Source organism: Panthera onca, chromosome B1, assembly GCF_046562875.1.
Source record: "Panthera onca isolate mPanOnc1 chromosome B1, mPanOnc1 haplotype 2, whole genome shotgun sequence".
NCBI classification, from domain to species: Eukaryota; Metazoa; Chordata; class Mammalia; order Carnivora; family Felidae; genus Panthera; species Panthera onca.
Window position 1 is genome coordinate 94,387,211 of NC_138342.1, and position 19,308 is coordinate 94,406,518.

The window sequence follows — 19,308 nt, forward strand, 5'->3', positions numbered from 1 at the left end:
TCTTTTCCGAGGCGTACGGGAGAACGGTGTCGCTCGTCCTATGACGCGGAAACTCGGACCATAAGGATCTAGAGACGAAAAGGTTGGAAGACGCAGTCCCCAGCCCTGTGTGTTGGGAATTGAGCGGAGTAAGTTCCAAGTAGACTGTAGATAGTGTTGGTCAGGTTGAGCGAGGTCTCAATTTCTCTTTTTTCACGCAGTCCATTTTATCTATCGTTCTTACCTCGCCCCCTCCCGCAAACCCATCAGTTTGCTTGTGCTAGTTCTCAGTGCGCACGCGCAAAAATGCTTTGGCAGCCCTTGTAGTTCCAGTTTTCAGAGGTTGGGGGCGCGTATTGTCCGGCGTTGGGAGGTTGGGGGTCCGCCCAGCATTTGGCGACGTCCTCGCAAAAGGACGGGTGCTGAGGGGGGCCGTAGCCAAAGTGGAAATTGCCTTACTTCGTCGATCTGAGCTTTGGCGGCCAAACGATAGCGAATGTGAGGGCTTGTGTTATGAAGTTAAGTCATTTTCTTTTTCAGGACTCTAGTTTTTGTCATCAAAAAATGTCGAAAATCAATTACGGAAAGGAGCTAACAAAGTAGAAGTGTTAAGTGTACTGAGTGCGTTCATAGATGCCCTTTAGGGAAAGTAAGGAAGCAGTTAATTAAGGAAGAAGTGGTCTTGGGAAGCTATAGAGAGTAAGATGCCATTTAACGTGGATCTTGAAAATTGAATAGAGGTTTATAAGACAAGTAAGGTAAAAAGACTAATTCAGAACTTGCACACAGGCAAGGGAGTTCTGGTACCGTTGGGTGGTCAGCCGTGACTAGAACTTAACGTTTTTGACACCATTTCCTCCAAAAACGATAAAAGCTATGGATGAGTTTCCCAGGAAAATTCATGTACATGTCCAAATATTTTGCGTATAATTTTGTAGGGAAATTATGAAGAACCTTGAGACGGCCAAGAAGCGTTATATTGTATGTGTTGTCTAGGTTATCTCTTTCATTGTCATTGAGTTATTTTACTTTGTGTAAGTTGTAGAAAACGATAATAATGGAAATTAGTCTTGGAATTAAATTAATTTTGCAATTACTGCCGTAACCAGTTTTACACCTATTAACAAATTCATTTCAGTGTTCCTGATTGCTTATTTATTTTAATTCTCCTTCGATTTGGTATTTTATATAATTTTTTAAATTTATTATTTATTTATCTTGTTTTAGGTAGGCTCCACACCGAACATGGGCCTTAAACTCATGACCCTGAGATTAAGGGTCACATGGTCTTCTGAATGAGCCAGCTCTGCACCCCTGAGCTAGTTTTTAATACTTAACTGTTTCCTAACACAGAACACACACATAAAAAATCCTACTTAACTAGTTCCGTGATTTATTACTTAAAATATTTGATGTGTATTCATTTTATATTCACATATTTAGATTTCTCTTTTTAAAATGTATCTTTTAGCAATTTCATGAAATTGACAAGAATGTTTGAAACCCATCCAAAATTCCCTGGACTTTAGGTTAAGAATATCTGAGTCAGAAGATAGAATGAATGATGACAGACTACAAGAGGTTCTACTAATAGGAGTCGAATTTACCAGAACTTGTTTACCTAGCTAGTTTCGGCCAGTTCACTTCACCTTTAAGCCTGTGTCAAAACAAGTTGGAAGAAACTACCTGATTGTGACTGAGGATTTAAAACAATATATGTAAAGTAACTGGCATTGTTATACAGTAACTTTTATTCCTTAAGCCCCTGTTTAGAAGCCAATTAGATGTCACTGGTTCATTACCAATTTTTTAATTTTTATTTTTTTATTACCAATTTTTTAAACTTGCATATTGTAAGAAAGTGCTAAAGGATTTTTAATGTTGAAAGTTGTAACATTAAAATCATAAAATTAGTCTGTGTTTTGGACAAGTTACACAGCTTCTGAGAAGGATAGATGACTTCTGGAACCATTTATAAACTGTTCCCATATTATAGTGACAGTAGTTGTGAACACACTGGAAGGAGAGAAAGAGCCCTTCCAGAAGTTGGTAATAATAATGGTAATAATAATGGTTACGTTTTATGGAGGGAGTGAGAAGGTAGAGTTGGAGAATCAAGACTGTGACAAAAGTACTGCTGTGTAACTTCCTGATTTTCTAGCAGCCATTGCATAGGAAAGTTAAATTGAATCCTATCTTGTTACTTTATGTTTCATCCATATCTTCCTCTAATACAGAGATGTATTTGATTATCTAGAGGATATATTTCTTAAAATCGAAATCGCAGACATATGTTATACACACTAGGCAAGAGTTTTGGAACTTAATTATTCGGGTCACAAAAATAATCCTTAGGAAAAGGAATGAGGAGGGTCTCTGAGATGAGAATGATAGGAAAAATCTGGTTTGGGGAAATCATGACTTTCTTCACTTCTGCAATTCTGTCCACTGTTTCTTTAGATGGTGGCTCTGACAAGGAAAGGAACTAGAGAGCTAATAGTATGCCATTTACTAATTTGGAGTTTTTACAAAAAGGAAAGTTAACATTGGATCCTTATGTAATAATTTTTAGCTTCCGTGTATTTTTAAATTATAATCCTACCCCCTTTCAAAAGAACTTGAAGTGCTTAACGTTTTGCAGTGTATGAGAGATCCTTTTAAATAATCAGTTAACAAATGCCTAGGTTGTGATCAAGCTCAAGTCCCTACCTTCATAGTTTTTTGCATTCTAGTGGGGTAGACAGACAATAAAATTATAACTCCAAGAAGATACAAGGATACAAAGTGGTGACAGAGGGGATAGGTGGGGTTAAAGTTGCCAGGTAAGGAATATCTTAGATTGAGTGAAAGAAAGCCTTTTTGAGAAATTGACATTTATGGAGACCTGAATGAACAGGGAAGTAATCCCTGTGATGTGGCAGGGAAGGTAAACAGCAAGAGCAGAGGGCTTGGGATGGGAATGGCCTTAGCATGTTTAAGGAATGATATGTTGTAGTTGGAGTGAACCTGTTGGAAAGACTTTTTAAGAAATGAAGTTAGATATCCCCAGGCTAGAGAGCATACTGCTTAGGCATACTATGGATTTTGGATTTTGAGTGTGATTAAAAATCCTTTGGAGGACTTTGTCCAAGATATTGACATCTCTGGTTTACATATTCTGGCTGCTATCTGGAGAGTTGGTGATAATGGAAGAAGAGTAGAAGCAAGCACAAGTTATGTTCTTGTAGTAGTTCAGACAGGACACAATGATAGCATGAACCAGGTGATAAATGAAAAGTATTCATATTCAGGATATATTTTATAAAGGTAGAGCTAACAAAAATGCTAATGGATTTGTTGTGGTATGTGAGGAAAAGAAGGAGGATTTCAGAATTTTTGCTCTCAACAGTTTTGTGATTGGTGTTTTCCAGAATGGGGAAAACAAGGCAAAAAGAGGTTTGTTAAAATTTGAGCGTTCGGTTTTTGCCATTTTCCACATGAGATATATATAGTTCAGGAAGATAAGTGAAGATGTCAAATGGATGATTGAATATTGGAATGGGGGGAGCTAATGGGAGAAGTAAGGGCTGGAGAATAGAGATTTGTGAAACATCAGCATAGAGCTAAACAGTGTAAAGCCTGGGACCCTCAGAAAGGATATGTGTGGAGATAAGAAGGGAGCCCAGGACTGAATTCAATTCTGGGTAGCATGTAAAGGTAGAGCAGAGTAGAATGGTCCAGAAAAGGAAATTGAGAAAGAGGAAAACTCTCCTGGAAGCCAGATGAAGAAAATATTTTCAAAGAGGGAGTTTGACTGCAGGAGCTGCTAAGGGGTCCAGTAGTCAGTGGAGATCACTGTTTTCAGTTTCACTAGAATGATGGAAAGGGAAGCTTCACAGGATGGGCTGAAGAATGTGGTTATTCAGCACTAAATGACACCTGATTGGTTTTTGGGTTTTTTTTTTTTTTTTTTTTAATGATTCTGACAAGTAACTCTTTTTATCTGTATCTCAATAAATACTTCATTACTTGTATATTTTCAAAATTGGTACTTGGTCAATCAGCTCCAGCCTGTTCTGAAAATGCCAAAATACTCATCTGATTTTTGTGAGATAGCATGTTTAGTTGGAGATTTGAAGTGAAAAGCATTAATGGCTTGTACTCTCTTACTGGGTGTCACTTTGAAACACATTTTCTATTTCTGTTACTGTCTGCAGCATTGGTGCTCAGTAACTGATTCCAGCTGACAGGCCAAAGAGACAGAAATAGGCTTTAAAACTGTGTACACTGAGCTTTAAAGAAGGATAAAGACAGAAGATACAGTAGGGACAGCATCTTCATCTCATCTGGAGTCTCGGCCCCAGCACTTACTCAAACTGAGCAATTAATCCAAATCCACTTCCCCCCCCCCCCCTTTACATACACCAGACGTGTGTGACTTCCACAGATAACGGACCAGAATGTTTTAGGTCACCTTGATGTGTAAAGGCCTTAGCCCCTGTTTCCCATCAATCCAGTATGCCATTCTGGTCGCATAGGTCCAAGGCCTGCATACCAACCAATAGTGGCTACCACCCTGGTGCAATCAGATAAAACTCTCCCCATATGTCTTCACTCTCCTGTGTCCCAAGAAAACAGTTATGGGAGCCTGGGAAATAAAATATGGGAAAACTATGTTACAGAGATAAATCTCACCACAGGCCCGATTTAATAAGCCTTTGCTCATTTACTCCTTTTTGCGTACGTACTTCTAGTGGTTCAGTGAAGAGGCCACAATTCATTCAACAAATTTTTGAGTGACTACTGTGTGCCAGGGAATGGGAATTCATCAGTAAACAAAACAGACAAAAACCTGATTTCATTAATATTACATTTTAGGAAGGATAAATAAAAATGTACAGTAGGGGCACCTGAGTGGCTCAGTTAGTTGAGCATCCAACTTCCAGGTCAGGTCATGATCTCACGGTTCATGAGTTCGAGCCCCATGTCAGGCTTTCAGGAGCTTCCCAAGTATTGTCTATCTCCCTCTCTCTCTGCCTCACCACTCCTAAAACAAATAAGTAAGCATTTTTTTTAATGTACAATAATGTTAGAAGATAAGTGCAATGAAGGAAAAGTAAGGCAAGGGAGATACAGGTATCCAGAAATTTGCAGTTTTAAATGAAGTGTCATTTGAACAAGACTTTAGCAAGTGAGGGAGCAAGCCATGTTATCTAGGCAGCAAGTGTTTGGAAGGGAACTGCAAATTCAGAAGGCCCTCAGTTGAAGATTTGCCAGCCAGGTTTTAGGACGAGCTAGGTAACCAGGTCTTAGGAAGAGCTAGATAACAAAGAAGATACATGCAAAGTAACTCAAGGAAAGAGGTTTGCTGTCCCAAGAAATAAACACTGGGATGGGAAGGTCACCTGGAAAAGAGAAAGCCAGTTCTGTTTCTAATGAACAGAAATTAACATTTCTGGGCACATGGCTAGCTTAGTATGGGACTCTTGATCTCAGGATTGTAAATTCAAGCCCCCAAGCCCCACTTTGGGTGTAGAGATTACTTAAGAAAACACTGAAAACAAAAACACTTAAAAATCAAGATTAACTTATTTCATTGGAGATTGTATTTTTTAGTTTAAGATGGAGAATGAGTCTTTAATCTTATAATTTGACATATTGATTTAGAAGTGTAGCTTGGTAAGATATAGATGTTGGTAGAGATTTTATGCTGTACTAGAACATTCTGGCCCTGAACTAAAATGCATCAAAAGCTTAAGCTAATTAATGACAGGTTGTAAATTATTTTGAAAGTAAAAAGGCCAATGAAAAGTGAACAGGTAAGAGATTTAAAAAAAAACCACAATGAAAGTTTTCTCAGCTAATTACAAGTGTTAACCCAAAGTTTGTTCTCTGCCAGCTGAATGAGTGTATCAACCCTTCAGACTAAAAAGGGTAACCTAAATATTTTCCTATTATTACATGTGATATAAACCTTTTTTCAGTACACAGGAATGGAAGCTGAAAGTGGAAATCAAGAAAAAGCAATGGAAGAAGAAAACCCTGAAAAGAAAAAGGAAGTAGAAAAAAAGAAACGGTCACGAGTTAAACAGGTGCTTGCAGATATTGCTAAGCAAGTGGATTTCTGGTTTGGAGATGCAAATCTTCACAAGGATAGATTTCTTCGAGAACAAATAGAAAAGTCCAGAGATGGATGTAAGTTTTTACTTCACTGTATAATGAATGAATGGAACTAGTTTTTGAGGGTTACTGCCTTAAACTTGTACAACGTTTACCATAAATACAATGGTAGCATATTTTATATTGTGATCTATACCATATAATATACATACAAATCCATTAGTTTTTACACGTGAAAACTATTATAGCTCACTTTTGCTTAGAAGACAGATTTCTAGTGTTAAAAGACAAAGATTTCAGCTAATTCTGGAGACACACATCCTATTTTTTTGTTTATCTTGGAGATAGAGCAGAGATACCGGGACAGGGGTTCACAAGCAGGCTTTGTGCTGAGCAGATTATGACCTGAGCTAAAGTCGGAGGCTTAACCTAACTAGCCTCCATGTTTGTGTGGTTGAGCTCCTTGCAAGCTCAGTGGGTAGTGCAAAGTTTTCAGTGTTTTTTGAGTTTTCTTGAATGCTGTGTGCTTAGTGCATTAATTCTCATAAGGCATTTTACTAATTAATTTTGAAAGGAGGGAAATGTGATTAATTTTTTACCAAAATGCAGTTATTCTCTGTAATACTAATTTATGCATTTCCATTAGATGTTGATATATCACTTCTCGTGTCTTTCAACAAAATGAAAAAATTGACCACAGATGGAAAGTTAATAGCCAGAGCACTGAAAAGTTCATCTGTTGTAGAGGTAAGAATTATTACAACTATATCATGGAATTATTATGTCAGTTATTAATCTCATGTAACTATTTCATAGCTGGACTTAGAAGGCACCAGAATCAGGAGAAAAAAGCCTTTAGGTGAACGACCAAAAGATGAGGATGAGCGGACAGTGTATGTGGTATGTATGTGGTGAGACCTTATTTTCTAAAAGTTCAGTGCTGGCATTCAAAAGAATGACAGAAACATTCTAACATTACAAGTAAAAATTTATTGACCCTGAAAAAGTACTTCTATTTTAATATTGCTTCTCACTTATAGGAATTACTTCCCAAAAATGTTAATCACAGCTGGATTGAAAGAGTATTTGGGAAATGTGGCAATGTTGTTTATATAAGCATACCACATTATAAATCTACTGGAGATCCAAAGGGATTTGCCTTTGTAGAATTTGAAACAAAAGAACAAGCAGCAAAAGCTATTGAGGTAGGTCCCGAACCTAAAAAGAAAAGCAAAAACAATTAGCAAGTGTTTTTAAATAGTAACAAAATCTTATTGGTTTTCAGTTTCTTAACAACCCACCAGAAGAAGCACCAAGAAAACCTGGCATATTTCCTAAGACAGTAAAAAATAAGCCTATTCCTGTCCTTGGAGTATCAGGTAACTTAATATTGATATTTAAGTAAACGTAGTTGAAGTAAAATGAACACTAATGATAACATTGTTACAGAAGAAAAGAAAAAGAAGAAGAAGAAGAAAGGCCGAATGAAGAAAGAGGACAATATCCAGACCAAAGAGTCAAACATTGACACAAGTAAAGAGACTGTAGGAAAAATGAAAAGATCCAGGACCACATCTGAGGGATCTGAAGTAGAGATTACTGAACCCCAGAAGCCACCGTCAAAGAAAAAGAAAAAACGGGAAAGAGCAGAAGCATCCAGCTTACCTACAGTCAGAACAGGGAAGAGGAAGAGAAGTATCTCTGAAGAAGCAGAACACCCAACTCCCAGGTCAAAAGTAAAGAAAATAACGCAGAAAGACAACATTAAAAAAGAAGATGTAGAAGTTCCCAAAGAAAACAAAGGTATTGACAACTACAGTTAATTTATCTACAATTAAATTAAAATGAGAGATTAAGAAATCCTTATTTACCTAAAGTTAACTTTTTGATATTAAGATTTAGAAGTCTCTACTGAAGAGGAAAAGGATACTGGAGATGTAAAAGATGGATCCCTTTTAAAAGCAAAAAGGAAGCATAAGAAAAAACACAAAGAGAGGCACAAAATGGGAGAAGAGGTTATACCCTTAAGAGTACTTTCAAAGTAAGTAGATGATACAGATTCTGTAGTTGAAAATTGACACACGCCATCACCATTGCTAAAGTGCAATTCCAATTTGTATTGAACAGAGTTGCATATTAGCAACAGTCATGGCATGTAGCCAAGATCTGCACACATAATGGATATAAGGCAGTTGAGGATTTGAAAGGAACCACCACACTAAAACATGGAAGCACTTATTTTTATCATGTCACAGCAAGTGTCTCCATGTTAAAGTAGAGGGCGTTCCTTAACAGTTTTAAGGGTACAGCTTAAATATACCATAGATGGTCATTTCGGTGAGGCTTAAGCCTTGTTAAGTTTGTAAAATGTAAAAGTAAGACTTACCATCACTAAAACATGGAAGCACTTACTTTTTTAGATACAAAGCAAGTACATCCACGTTTAAGTGGTGGGGAGCCCAGTCTTGTAAAAATGTGAAAGTTACCATTCTTTAACCTGTAAAGTAAGCTTAGAAAATGCCGGATCAAGATAAACGTTGTGTCCATTTGGGAACACCTCCACTGAAACATGGAAGCACTTACTTTTGTTTTACACAGCAGGTACCCCCATGTTAAAGCAAAGGGGCTCCCCTTGGGCTATATAAGGAACTTGCCTTGTTACATTCACAGGAGTGATTTGGATTCACTTCTACTAAAACATGGAAGCACTTACTATTTAAAAGTCAAAGAAAGTACTTCCATGTTAAAGTTAAAGGGAGTCCATCCACACAAGAAGCAGAAGCCATGTAGGAAAAGAAAAGAAAAGGCAAAAAACCATACCTTTGCCAAGAAAGTTTTTCTGATCCTTCTTGAATTGTACTCTCGAAGTGCCCTGTCCTCCTCTTGAAGGTTAAAAGGCAAGGACTTCAGGCACTTGTATTTATACTATTCTTAACTGCTGAATTCCTCTTGCCTTTTTATCTCAGAGAATCATTACAAGAGGTTTTTGTTATTCTAATGTATCAGCTCTCTGGGAATGTATGATCCTGGGTGGGTCTGGATACTTTTTTTTTTTTTTTGAAGTATACAGATGTCAATAATAACAGCTAAGACCATTACCGCAAGATATCCTCTTTAAAAAAAAAAAAACAAAAAAACCCTATCTGCTTGTTTGATGGCATAGATTAGAGTAACAATGAGTGCTCCTGTGGAGCCTGGAGAGGCATTGTGTTTCTATCTGGAGGAGCTCTAGCTGTTTGAAGAAACATCTACATGTTAAATGCATGTAAATAAATAAATTGCTTCCATGGGGCGTTTTTTTTCTTCTTAGAAATTCCTTTTGAGTCAAGTAAATGCTAAGGAATGTTATCTCCCAAATTGGAAGCAGTTTAACAAACAATCTCTAAATAGTAATCTGCCATTTTCCCCCTAGTGATGACTAATTGTTACTAGTTAATTAATTCAAAACTTTTATTTTCATAAATGAAAATATTTGAAACATACTGAAGAATTGAATTGTCAGATTTAAAACATTTAATCTGAATGTTGGGTCAGATGGAACTCCCCTTTATGTATTTACTGGATGGACTTAGGACTCCAGAAGTAGTGTGAATGTATGTGTTTGAAGAAGGAAAAGATTACAAAGCACTGTGAATGTATATACTTTGATAATAACTTTTTATTTGACCATCTTTTTTCACTATTTCAAAAGTACATTCTTTTCGTTACAGGAGCGAATGGATGGATTTGAAAAAAGAGTATTTAGCACTGCAAAAAGCCAGCATGTCTTCTTTAAAAAAAACAATATCCCAAATAAAATCGGAGTCAAAAATGGAAACAAATGGAGTAGCTCCTAACTCTGGAATAGAAAATGAAAAAAGTAAATACCACTATAATAGTTTTTGTAGTATTGTATTGTGTTTATATACTAATGTACTATTTCTGAGTTACAGGATAAACCTTAATTTTTAAAAACTTAAATGTGCAATTTATTTTTGATATAAGAATATTTGAAGTGCTCGTTTTCATGACTCCTGTTTTTCTGGGCACCTGGCTGGCTCAGTAGAACATGTGTCTCTGGATCTGCGTCCTATGTTCAAGCCCCTTGTAATTCAAGCCCTTGACATTTAAAAAAATTAAAAAAAGAAAAAAGAAAGTATCTTTTTTACTTAAGTTTTCTCTACAGTTTTTATTAATCAGAATTAGTGATGAGTGTCTATCAATTGAGCAAGTTTGTAGAAACAAAAATTACAATTTCCGTCTGTAATTTTATCCTATTAGGACATATTTGGAATTCTTACAAATTGAAAATCTTAAATTTTCACATTTTAATCATAATGTTTGTTGAATGTTCTTAACATACTGTTCTGTGTCTGTTTACTAAGTAAAGTACTCTATTATTTGGTTAAGAAAAAGGGGGAATTTTTTCTAAGGTTTTACAAGTGTTCTAACCAGGCTCTGCAATTAGAGTAGTAAAGGTTTGGGTATTTTTATTCATGGTAATCTGCAGTAAGCAGTATGACACCAGAATAACTTATTTTACAGTTACATTAAGTAAATTAAAATTAGTTACTTAAATCAGCTGAAGAAATTACTGTTGTTCTTCTAAAGTGGGCCTACTAAATTATTGAGTGTAAGAGGCTTATTTCTCTTTCCTTTTCAAATCAACAGCAAACAGTGAAGAGTGTTGTCCCCAGGAAAAGGTTAATGCAACAGGACCACAGTTTGTCAGTGGCGTGATTGTGAAGATCATTAGCACTGAGCCTCTGCCTGGCAGGAAACAAGTCAGGGTAATGCTTTTGTGTGTTGAGGATAGTTGTTGCTCTTTCCTTTTTAAAACTTCCCCATGTGAAAATGTTTTGCATATGGAAAACAAAGCAAGTAAAATTAGAATTTGTTCCTCTGCAATAAACTATGTCTAGATTTGATTCTACCGTAACTCTTGTATTTGACTTGAAGCAAAATCTGAAGTCTGAAATTCCCTGCTGGATGAAATTTGCAGTGAGCTCAGTTTAAAACATCTTTCTATAGAACTGCACTTGGCTTATTTTTATTGGTGCCGTTAACGGTTGATTGAGTAGTTGAATGAGTAAGCCTTACTATAGTCATTATAACTTAAAAGAATAAATTAGTAAAATGCTTTCCTGGTATTCCTTTAAGGGACATCTATTTTCAGAGAAAATTTATTTTAGAAAATATTTCATGCTAAAATGTATTAAATATCTAGTCAACATTAGAGTTGGTCTGAAGTTATTACGAATTTTTAATCGTCTGTTGTTGTCTGATTTTGTAGCGAACATAATTCGTTTTCATTAGAGCTCTTAACTTCCAATAGATTCCCAAAAGATTTTGTGACTTAAAGAAAGTCAGAGCTATTTTGGAACAAAGGGGATATCATATGCATATTTTTTAACTTAACATCAATTTAGTAATTTTGTCTGTTAATCCTCTTGGAAATTGAAATTTTTTCCTGGAAGAAATCAAAGATATTTTTTGAGAAAAAAGGTTTTGTTAATATTGTTTATTTATTTTTTTTGCTATTTTCAGTCTGCACTGATTGTTTAAAAATGTGAAACAATTTAAAAAAAATGTGAAACAATTACAGAAAAGTGTAAAATATTTTGAAAAGCTACAAAAATTTTGTATGCGTGTACAAATAAATACGGAGTCCTATATAATTTACAGTACACATTGTTATATCTATTGCTCTGCAATCTTTTTTCACTTTATCTATTTGATCTTCTAACAGCCTTTTGTAACAGCACAACGATATTTCTTTCTTATTGACCTATTCCTATGTAAAATAGCATATATATTTTCATAGCAAATATATTTTCAATTGTTATGCTGACATTCATCATCATCTAGTATGTTGTTTTGATTTTGCATAGACTCCTACCAGTCACATTTTTTAACTTGCATGACCATTGAAGTTGCTCACTGAAATAAGCTTGTGAACACTTTATCTGAAATCCTGTTTCCTGTAAAATCCTGTAGCTGTCACTAACATAAATTTAGATTCTTTTTAAGATGTTGATGAGGGATTTGGTGAATCCCAAATTGGTATTACCAACTTATATTTCAGAGTATGGTAACAACAATACAGAATTTCAGATCAGAAGGGTAAAAAACTGAGGATGTAAATGAAGCAGTGGTTAATCAAGTAGCAAAAGATTTAAAAGAAAAATTAGAAAAAGTTTGTTATTTGAAATAACATAAATTCAGTAATATTCATCAAAGAGCTTTTGTTATCTAAAAGATAAGTATATCAGTTAAAAATTACTTACAAAATCATAACATTGTTAAAAGTTAGTAGTTACTTACATTTTGCCGGAACAAAAATTGAGTTATTATGGTATTTACTGCTATTTAACTTGCCCATGTGATTACCAGGCTAATTTATCATTTTAAGGAATGGTTTTAAGTCCTGGGATTAGCCTGACATTATAATGGATATATAGGTAATATTTTGAATTGTAGTAATCGGGTCTATCTGGTAAGTCAGTTACAAAACACTACCAGTTAATATATTCACATTTCATTAACTTCATACCAATTATTTGTCTTGCTTTCTAAATTTAGTACTCAAGTACAAGTGGAAAGAATTAGCAAGTATATTTCCCTCCAGTTCTATTTTTTTCATGTAATTAGCAATCATTAAGTGCCATTTTGAGATAGGCAATATGCTAAGAGTAGGGTTGAGTTAATACTTACTCCCTGGCTTCTCAGGTTTTTATTGCTTATTCTTTATTATTAACTAATAAACTTTTCTTATATTGTGGTGAAATAATATTTCCAGAATACTGCTCAGTTACAGAATTCAGACCTTAAAAATCCAACATCTAAAAGTAATCTAAATTCTTTGAGGCTTGAAATTTGGGTCAAAAGTAAAGCCAGATGCATAAAGTGCTTTTTTTTTTAAGTTGGGAATCTCTAGTAATTTCTTTGGTTTTCTGAATGGAAGTTGATGAATGAAGAATTATATAACATTCCTGCATAATTGCATTGTTTACACCACAGAACATGGTGGGAAGAAATGGTTAGGAATGCAGGAATCTTGTTAATTTGCCCTCACAGCAGGCATTATAGGTAAAACTTTTCCTTGCTGGAGGACCACAACTTGTTTAGAAGAGATTGTTGAGGTATTTCATCAGAAACTATGAACTCTTGAGCTATATTCCCATAGATCTACTCAGGAACCTAGGATTTTTGTAGGCTCCCATGAAATGTTTTTTTTCACAAGTTGTTAGAAAAAGTTGAATTTTTTTTCATATATTTTAAGTCATAAGGGATTTTGTACAGATAAGTGGAAACGCACCTTCTCCCCCAATCCATTCTGGGTTTTTTGTTTGTTTTTAATTGTATTCCTTATTTTAACTATACTGTGACTTGTAATCCCCTTCTTGATGTGGGGGCTAGGGGAAATTATTTGTACATCCTGCTCTATAAATCTGTTGTCTCTCTGTAGTAGTCCTATTCTAGTTAATATTCTAAGATTGTGATTGAAAAAAAGGGTTTGATTAGAGTTTTCAACTTTGTCCAAGTCAATTTTAAGAGTATTTGTGTATATTTTAGAGGTGCGTGGCTGGCTCAGTCAAGAGAGTTTATGACTCTTGATCTTGGGGTTGTGAGTTCTAGCCCAGATTATGTAAATGATCTCTACCCTCAACATGAAGCTCGAACTCAAAACCCCTAGATCAAGAGTCACTTAACTGTTGTACTGACTGAGCCAGCCAGGCACCCCTGTGTATGATAAGTAGGATAGTTACTCCTCATTTTAAACTGGATATGGCTTATTTATGTAACACATTCTAACACGACTATGGGAATAATTTTAGAATTATTATCAAACATTTCTATTATTTATGTAAAATCTTTCTAAACTCTAATGCAGGATACTTTGGCAGCAATCTCAGAAGTTGTTTATGTGGACTTGCTAGAAGGAGATACAGAATGCCATGCTAGGTTTAAAACCCCTGAGGATGCTCAAGCAGTAATAAACGCATATACGGAAATTAAAAAGAAACACTGCTGGAATCTCGAGATCCTTTCTGGTAAAACGTCAGAGTCTTTTTTAATAACTCTTACTTAGAGGTGATTGTACTATGTTTTCTGATTTTGATTAATAAACTTTTTATTCATATTCCAGCATGTACAAAGTAGTATTTAATCAGACAACTATTGAAGTGTGATTAATGCCTTGAATATGTTTCTTCATTTGTATTAGTGATTATTGTTTTTGTTTGTTTTCAAGGTGATCATGAGCAGAGGTATTGGCAGAAGATTTTGGTAGATAGGCAGGCCAAACTTAATCAGCCTCGTGAAAAGAAAAGAGGCACTGAGAAGGTAATCAATTCATTTTTTTGTTTTTTGTTGTTACAGTTGTTTGATAGCTTAAATATAATAGGTTGAATGTTTTCTGGAAGTCAGTAATGTGTAGTCCTAAAATAACCTTGGTTTTCCTATACACGATAAAGATTTACATGGTGTATACTGCATTTTAAATTGTGAGAGACAATACTTGTTTCTCTGGATTTTGAAATATACGAAATTAGAATTATTTTCCCCACAGGGTACATAATTTTAATTTAGAGTTTTCTTGTTTTCCTTTCTTTTATTGTACCTGTTAGTAGCAGTTTAATTTCAACAGTGTTGAATTCTGGCTGCTATGTATCATAGTTTGGTAGTAAATGATTATTTAAAGATTGTCTTAATGGTAAAAACACAATGTATTTAAGAGTGTAGTTTTTTAAGATATGACCCCCCACAGATAAGATTGGGAGACTTTATGCCTAATGTTTGTTATAGCAATGATAAGCTTTATTCCTTTTTCTCTATAGTAGTCAACAAGTGAAACAAACAAGCTTAAATACTTTAAATAATGTAAAATAGACTCTGTTTCAATAATTTCATTTTAAATGATACTGAGTAATTTAATACTTGTTGCTTGTGTGCTGGAACGTTTATTCTTTTTAATCAGATTATTATAAATAGTAGTACATCTTTAAGTGCTTAGGACAAATTAAGGGTACGTAATAACTAATGCTATTATAAAATTTTTAAATGTGTATTATTAAATAAGTATCTAAAAAGATATGCATTCTTCTATGACTGGTTACACTTAAAATCATAATGCTTCCTGTGTGCTAGATTTGTTGAGTGTTTTTCATTGGCCTTGCATTGCCTAGGATTCACTGGAATTTAAGATGATTTGAAGGGAGGTTTCCTACTGGTCTTTGTTAATTCTGTTTCCATGAATACAGACTGAATTTGCTGAAATGTGGGAAGGCCTCCTTCCTCCCTAAGGATTCTTTCAGGTCTAAGAGGTGGTAATTTCAAAGCCTGCTTGAGATTATTTAAATGTTAAAATCATTGAACCAGAGCTCATAACTAGAATGAAATCGCTTTGTTAAATAGTATTTACCATTCTAATTGGTGTGAAATTTCATTTAAATCATATATGTTTTTAAAACTAGGAATTAGTTTTGTTTTTCAGAAAGATCCAACCTCCATAAATAAACTTGAGGCAAGGAAATAAACAATGACTGGGGAATTTTATAAGTTTCATTGGAACACAATGAGTGCCTCTGTTACTGAGTTGGAAAGTTTTTTCCTGATCTCATTTATCTGTTGCACCACCAGTCTTGTCCTTAGCATGATTTGTTTGATAAATAGTATAGGATTCTAGCTGAAGATGTGAAAGTAGCTAGTTGGCTCCCATCATGTAATTAAAATAAGGTACCACACAAAGTGGGTATTGTACATACTTTTCAGAAAACACAGTAATTACTATGTCAGTCTACCTTTTTGATAATTCATTTAATTAATATTTTTTGAGTGCTGATTTGTGTTAGCCACCATTCTAGGAAATAGCTGCAAGTAACAAAATACCCTGTTTTCGTGAAGTTTGCAGATGAACAGTTTAGGTCAGGTGATGACAAATGCTGTGTATAAAAAGCAAATTAAAGGGTATTGTGAGATATCTTTACATCACATGAGGTTCTGGGAAGTTCTCTGTGAAAGCGACACTAGGGCAGACCTTAGGAAAGTGAGCATACAAGCAGGAGAGCTTAAATGCACAGCTTTCCAGGCAGAGGCACCAGAAAGCACAGAAGCCTTAAAGGGAAGGAGGCCACTACAGCTAGATTCCTGGGAGCAAGCACCGTAGTAACGGAAGTTAAATATTTAGAAAAAAAATAGCAGCTAAAAAAGTATGACATTAGCGCTTTTCTGATATGACAGTTCAAAGTTTCCCAGTAGTATTGTAGTGTTTGGTCCATGAGCGAAGGAAGAAAAGCACTGATAATGAATCTTCGTTCTGCATTTTCATGTCGGGGAGCAGAAGGAAACTAGGGACAGTTTCCTAAGTCCCAGTCAGTTTATGCAATATTAAAAGAGGAGAGTAGGTGAAGAAAAAAGGTGTTTTATACTCATGGTAGTATTTTTTACATATAGAGATCAATATGGGTAAATTCTCACAAAAGATTAGTAAGATGAGGAAGCGTCCCCCAGAAAGGGGCTCATTCCTTCTGGCGAGTCTTTGTAGCCTTTGTTGTCTTCCCTATCGCTTTGACCATGTGGGTAAAATGCAGTAACAGCTACTGGAGACCATGAGTCTTTTCTCATTCATCCTTAGCTTTTAAAGCATTTTTGAAATTTAGTTAGCATGGTCTTTTTTCTACAAATTACTGATATATCAGATATTCAACAGGTAAAGACAGAATTCATGAAATTATAATGAGGAACAGGCTTTTGGTTTAATCTTGAAGTGACTTTGTACAAAAACAACAAATACAGGGGCACCCTAATTTCATTTCCATGGTAATAAAATCTTAAATATATCCCATAAACCTTTCCTTCCATAGATATAAACCCTGGTTCTGGCTTTGCTGATGACTTGTGAATGTGGTCCTCATGTGGCTGTTACTGTTTTCTGTCATAAACAGACTGTTTGGTGACCTTGGCATCTTTTGAGTTTTTGTCTTTAAATACTTGTATTTTTAACTTGTGTAGCCGGTCTATCTCTATGCTGACTTCTACTTTAACTTTTAAGTAAACTTTTAATATTAAGCAAACACTTTAAGAAACTAAACAATAAATAAAAGTGACTTCCTACCAATGGCCACAGTCACAAAACATTTTAACAAAATTCTGGTGAATAATTACTAGAATCTATTTTTTTTATTTTTTATTTTTTGATGTTTATTTTTGAGAGATAGAACACGAGCAGGCAAGGGGCAGAGAGAGAGGGAAACACAGAATCAGAAGCAGGCTCCAGGCTCTGAGCTGTCAGCACAGAGCCTGATGTGGGGTTCGAACCCATGAGCTATGAGATCATGACTTGAGCCAAAGTTGGATGCCCAACCATCTGAGCCATCTAGGAGCCCCTAGAATCTATTTTTTAAGGGAGTAAGATTTTCATTTCCTCCAAAGCTACAATAAAATATTTAAAATTTTTACATCAAGAAAACTTTTGGAATATTTAGGCATCTTAAACAGTCTTCTACATTCCATACAATTTCATTTGCCTTTAAAAATATTAAAGTATTTATGTAAGGGTGTGGTAAGTAATAAGTTCTCTTAAGAGTAGATCCCTAGGTAGAATATTTTAATTTTCAAATTTGTAAGCAAACCTTTGTGTAGCACTCAGAGCAAAATATATTGTCTCATTCCAATAATGCATGAATTCGCACGCACAATATAATTATTTAGGACCACATATCTTTTAAGAAATGTCTTAGTAATTAATACTCAAGTCCAAGGGGATATGAAACAACTAACCAATATGGGTCTTGAACCCTCCTAAAAGGTTAAAAAAAATTGCCAGCATGGAGTGGCTGTTTTCAACTGAAAATTTTTTAGTAATGTGAAACTAAAATTTGAGTGTTTTAGGTAATTCTAAGATTTATTATCTATTATACTTAATAAGCCATAATCCTGAACAGTTCTTTCTATATTGATTTGGTTTAAGCTTAATTTATGTCTTTTGTCTACCTTTCCCTCTTTTAAAAAATTTTTATTCAACCTGATTTTTCTAGTCGTAATTATCTTTTTAAGCATCCGGTACATTCTGATTTCTAATTTCTTTCTCCGTAGTTAATCACCAAAGCTGAGAAGATTAGACTGGCAAAGACTCAACAAGCAAGTAAACATATTAGATTTTCTGAATATGATTAAAAAACACTTTTGGTTCACCTCTTAAGATTTCAATGATTACTTGAACTTTTCTTAGGAAATCCATTTTATTATGGTAGTCAATAATAAAGAATGTTTTCCTGAAACCTACGTTAATTAAAAAAAATACCTTTGTTCCTTAACTTGTAAATAAGACTTTTTTTTGAGACAAGTACATTGTATACCCACAGTTTTACATTAAACGTCTTATTTGCTGAAATTATCTTCTACAAATCAACCTCAAAATAATTAGTAAATATGTTTTGAACATTGTCATTGATTTTGTTGTTTTTATATTACAAAAAAAAAAAAACATTTGCAAAAAATACTGCACAAATAGTTTAAGAAAATATGTTTGACGGTAGACTCACTGTACTTGTTTTATAGTTTGCTTTTTCCATTTCAAATATCTAAGATATCTTTTCATGTTGACTTATACAGAGACTTATGTGTGATACTTCATTCTGTTCATTGCACTTTGCTTATCTGAGCTTCCACTGAATAGGCCATATGAACTGTCCAATTAAAATATTAAACTTTTAAAAGTATTGAGTTTGTTTTTCATAAATGAAGTTAAACATCTTATTTTGCTTAACCAAAGTAAAATGTACCAGATGCTCTGAACACAGGGAGAAAAAACATCTTCTCAGAATCAACCTTGGGCATAACTGAACTCTATCATTTTATTCAGGAAAGTGGCAGACTGGAGTATTTTAAGTCCTTCTCAGAACTGAATCTACAGGGCCTTTTCATGACTGGCATCTTGATCCCCTATCAGAATATTAAAAACAGCCATAGGGTTCATTTCCTTGGGCTAGGAACCATTTGTAGTTCCATCAGCTTTATCCAGAAGTGAGGGCCTCATTTGGTACCTAATTGTAGAAGACCTACAGTCAGGAAACTACTTCTGTGGGCCAGGGATTTGAGGAGATTGGCTGCCTCACTGGTTGGGGTGACAGCAGTTTATTAATACTAAAAATAGGCATTTGGCAAGTTGCCCACTGACCCATTCCCTTTTTTTTCTCCATGAAGGAAAGCTAACGTACACACACTGTAATGGAGGGAAAGAAATATCTG

At 34.8% G+C, this 19,308-nt stretch overlaps 1 protein-coding gene across 4 annotated transcripts; it reads left to right on the forward strand.

The window, feature by feature from the left end:
• Positions 1–13: 13 nt before the first annotated feature.
• LARP7 (La ribonucleoprotein 7, transcriptional regulator) lies at positions 14–18,779 on the forward strand. Of its 4 annotated transcripts, none has more exons than XM_060654401.3 (13): positions 14–128; positions 5,943–6,153; positions 6,725–6,825; positions 6,895–6,978; positions 7,119–7,283; positions 7,364–7,457; positions 7,528–7,881; positions 7,975–8,119; positions 9,789–9,937; positions 10,729–10,847; positions 13,952–14,111; positions 14,312–14,403; positions 18,154–18,779. In XM_060654401.3, exons 2-13 carry the CDS (start codon positions 5,952–5,954, stop codon positions 18,232–18,234), a joined length of 1,746 nt encoding a protein of 581 aa, XP_060510384.1. In that variant the 5' UTR covers positions 14–128; positions 5,943–5,951; the 3' UTR covers positions 18,235–18,779. The 4 variants fall into 4 exon arrangements, with proteins under 4 accessions (XP_060510384.1, XP_060510387.1, XP_060510386.1 ...); XM_060654404.3 differs by having other exon boundaries at positions 7,531–7,881; XM_060654403.3 differs by having other exon boundaries at positions 18–128; positions 5,950–6,153.
• Positions 18,780–19,308: the final 529 nt, after the last annotated feature.

Excerpts from the sequence above, each read along its gene's own strand:
- LARP7 (XM_060654401.3), top strand. The coding sequence starts at position 5,952 with ATGGAAGCTGAAAGTGGAAATCAAGAAAAAGCAATGGAAGAAGAAAAC. Across the intron at positions 6,826-6,894 it reads AAAGTTCATCTGTTGTAGAG|CTGGACTTAGAAGGCACCAG; the intron begins GTAAGAATTATT and ends ACTATTTCATAG. Across the intron at positions 7,284-7,363 it reads AAGCAGCAAAAGCTATTGAG|TTTCTTAACAACCCACCAGA; the intron begins GTAGGTCCCGAA and ends ATTGGTTTTCAG.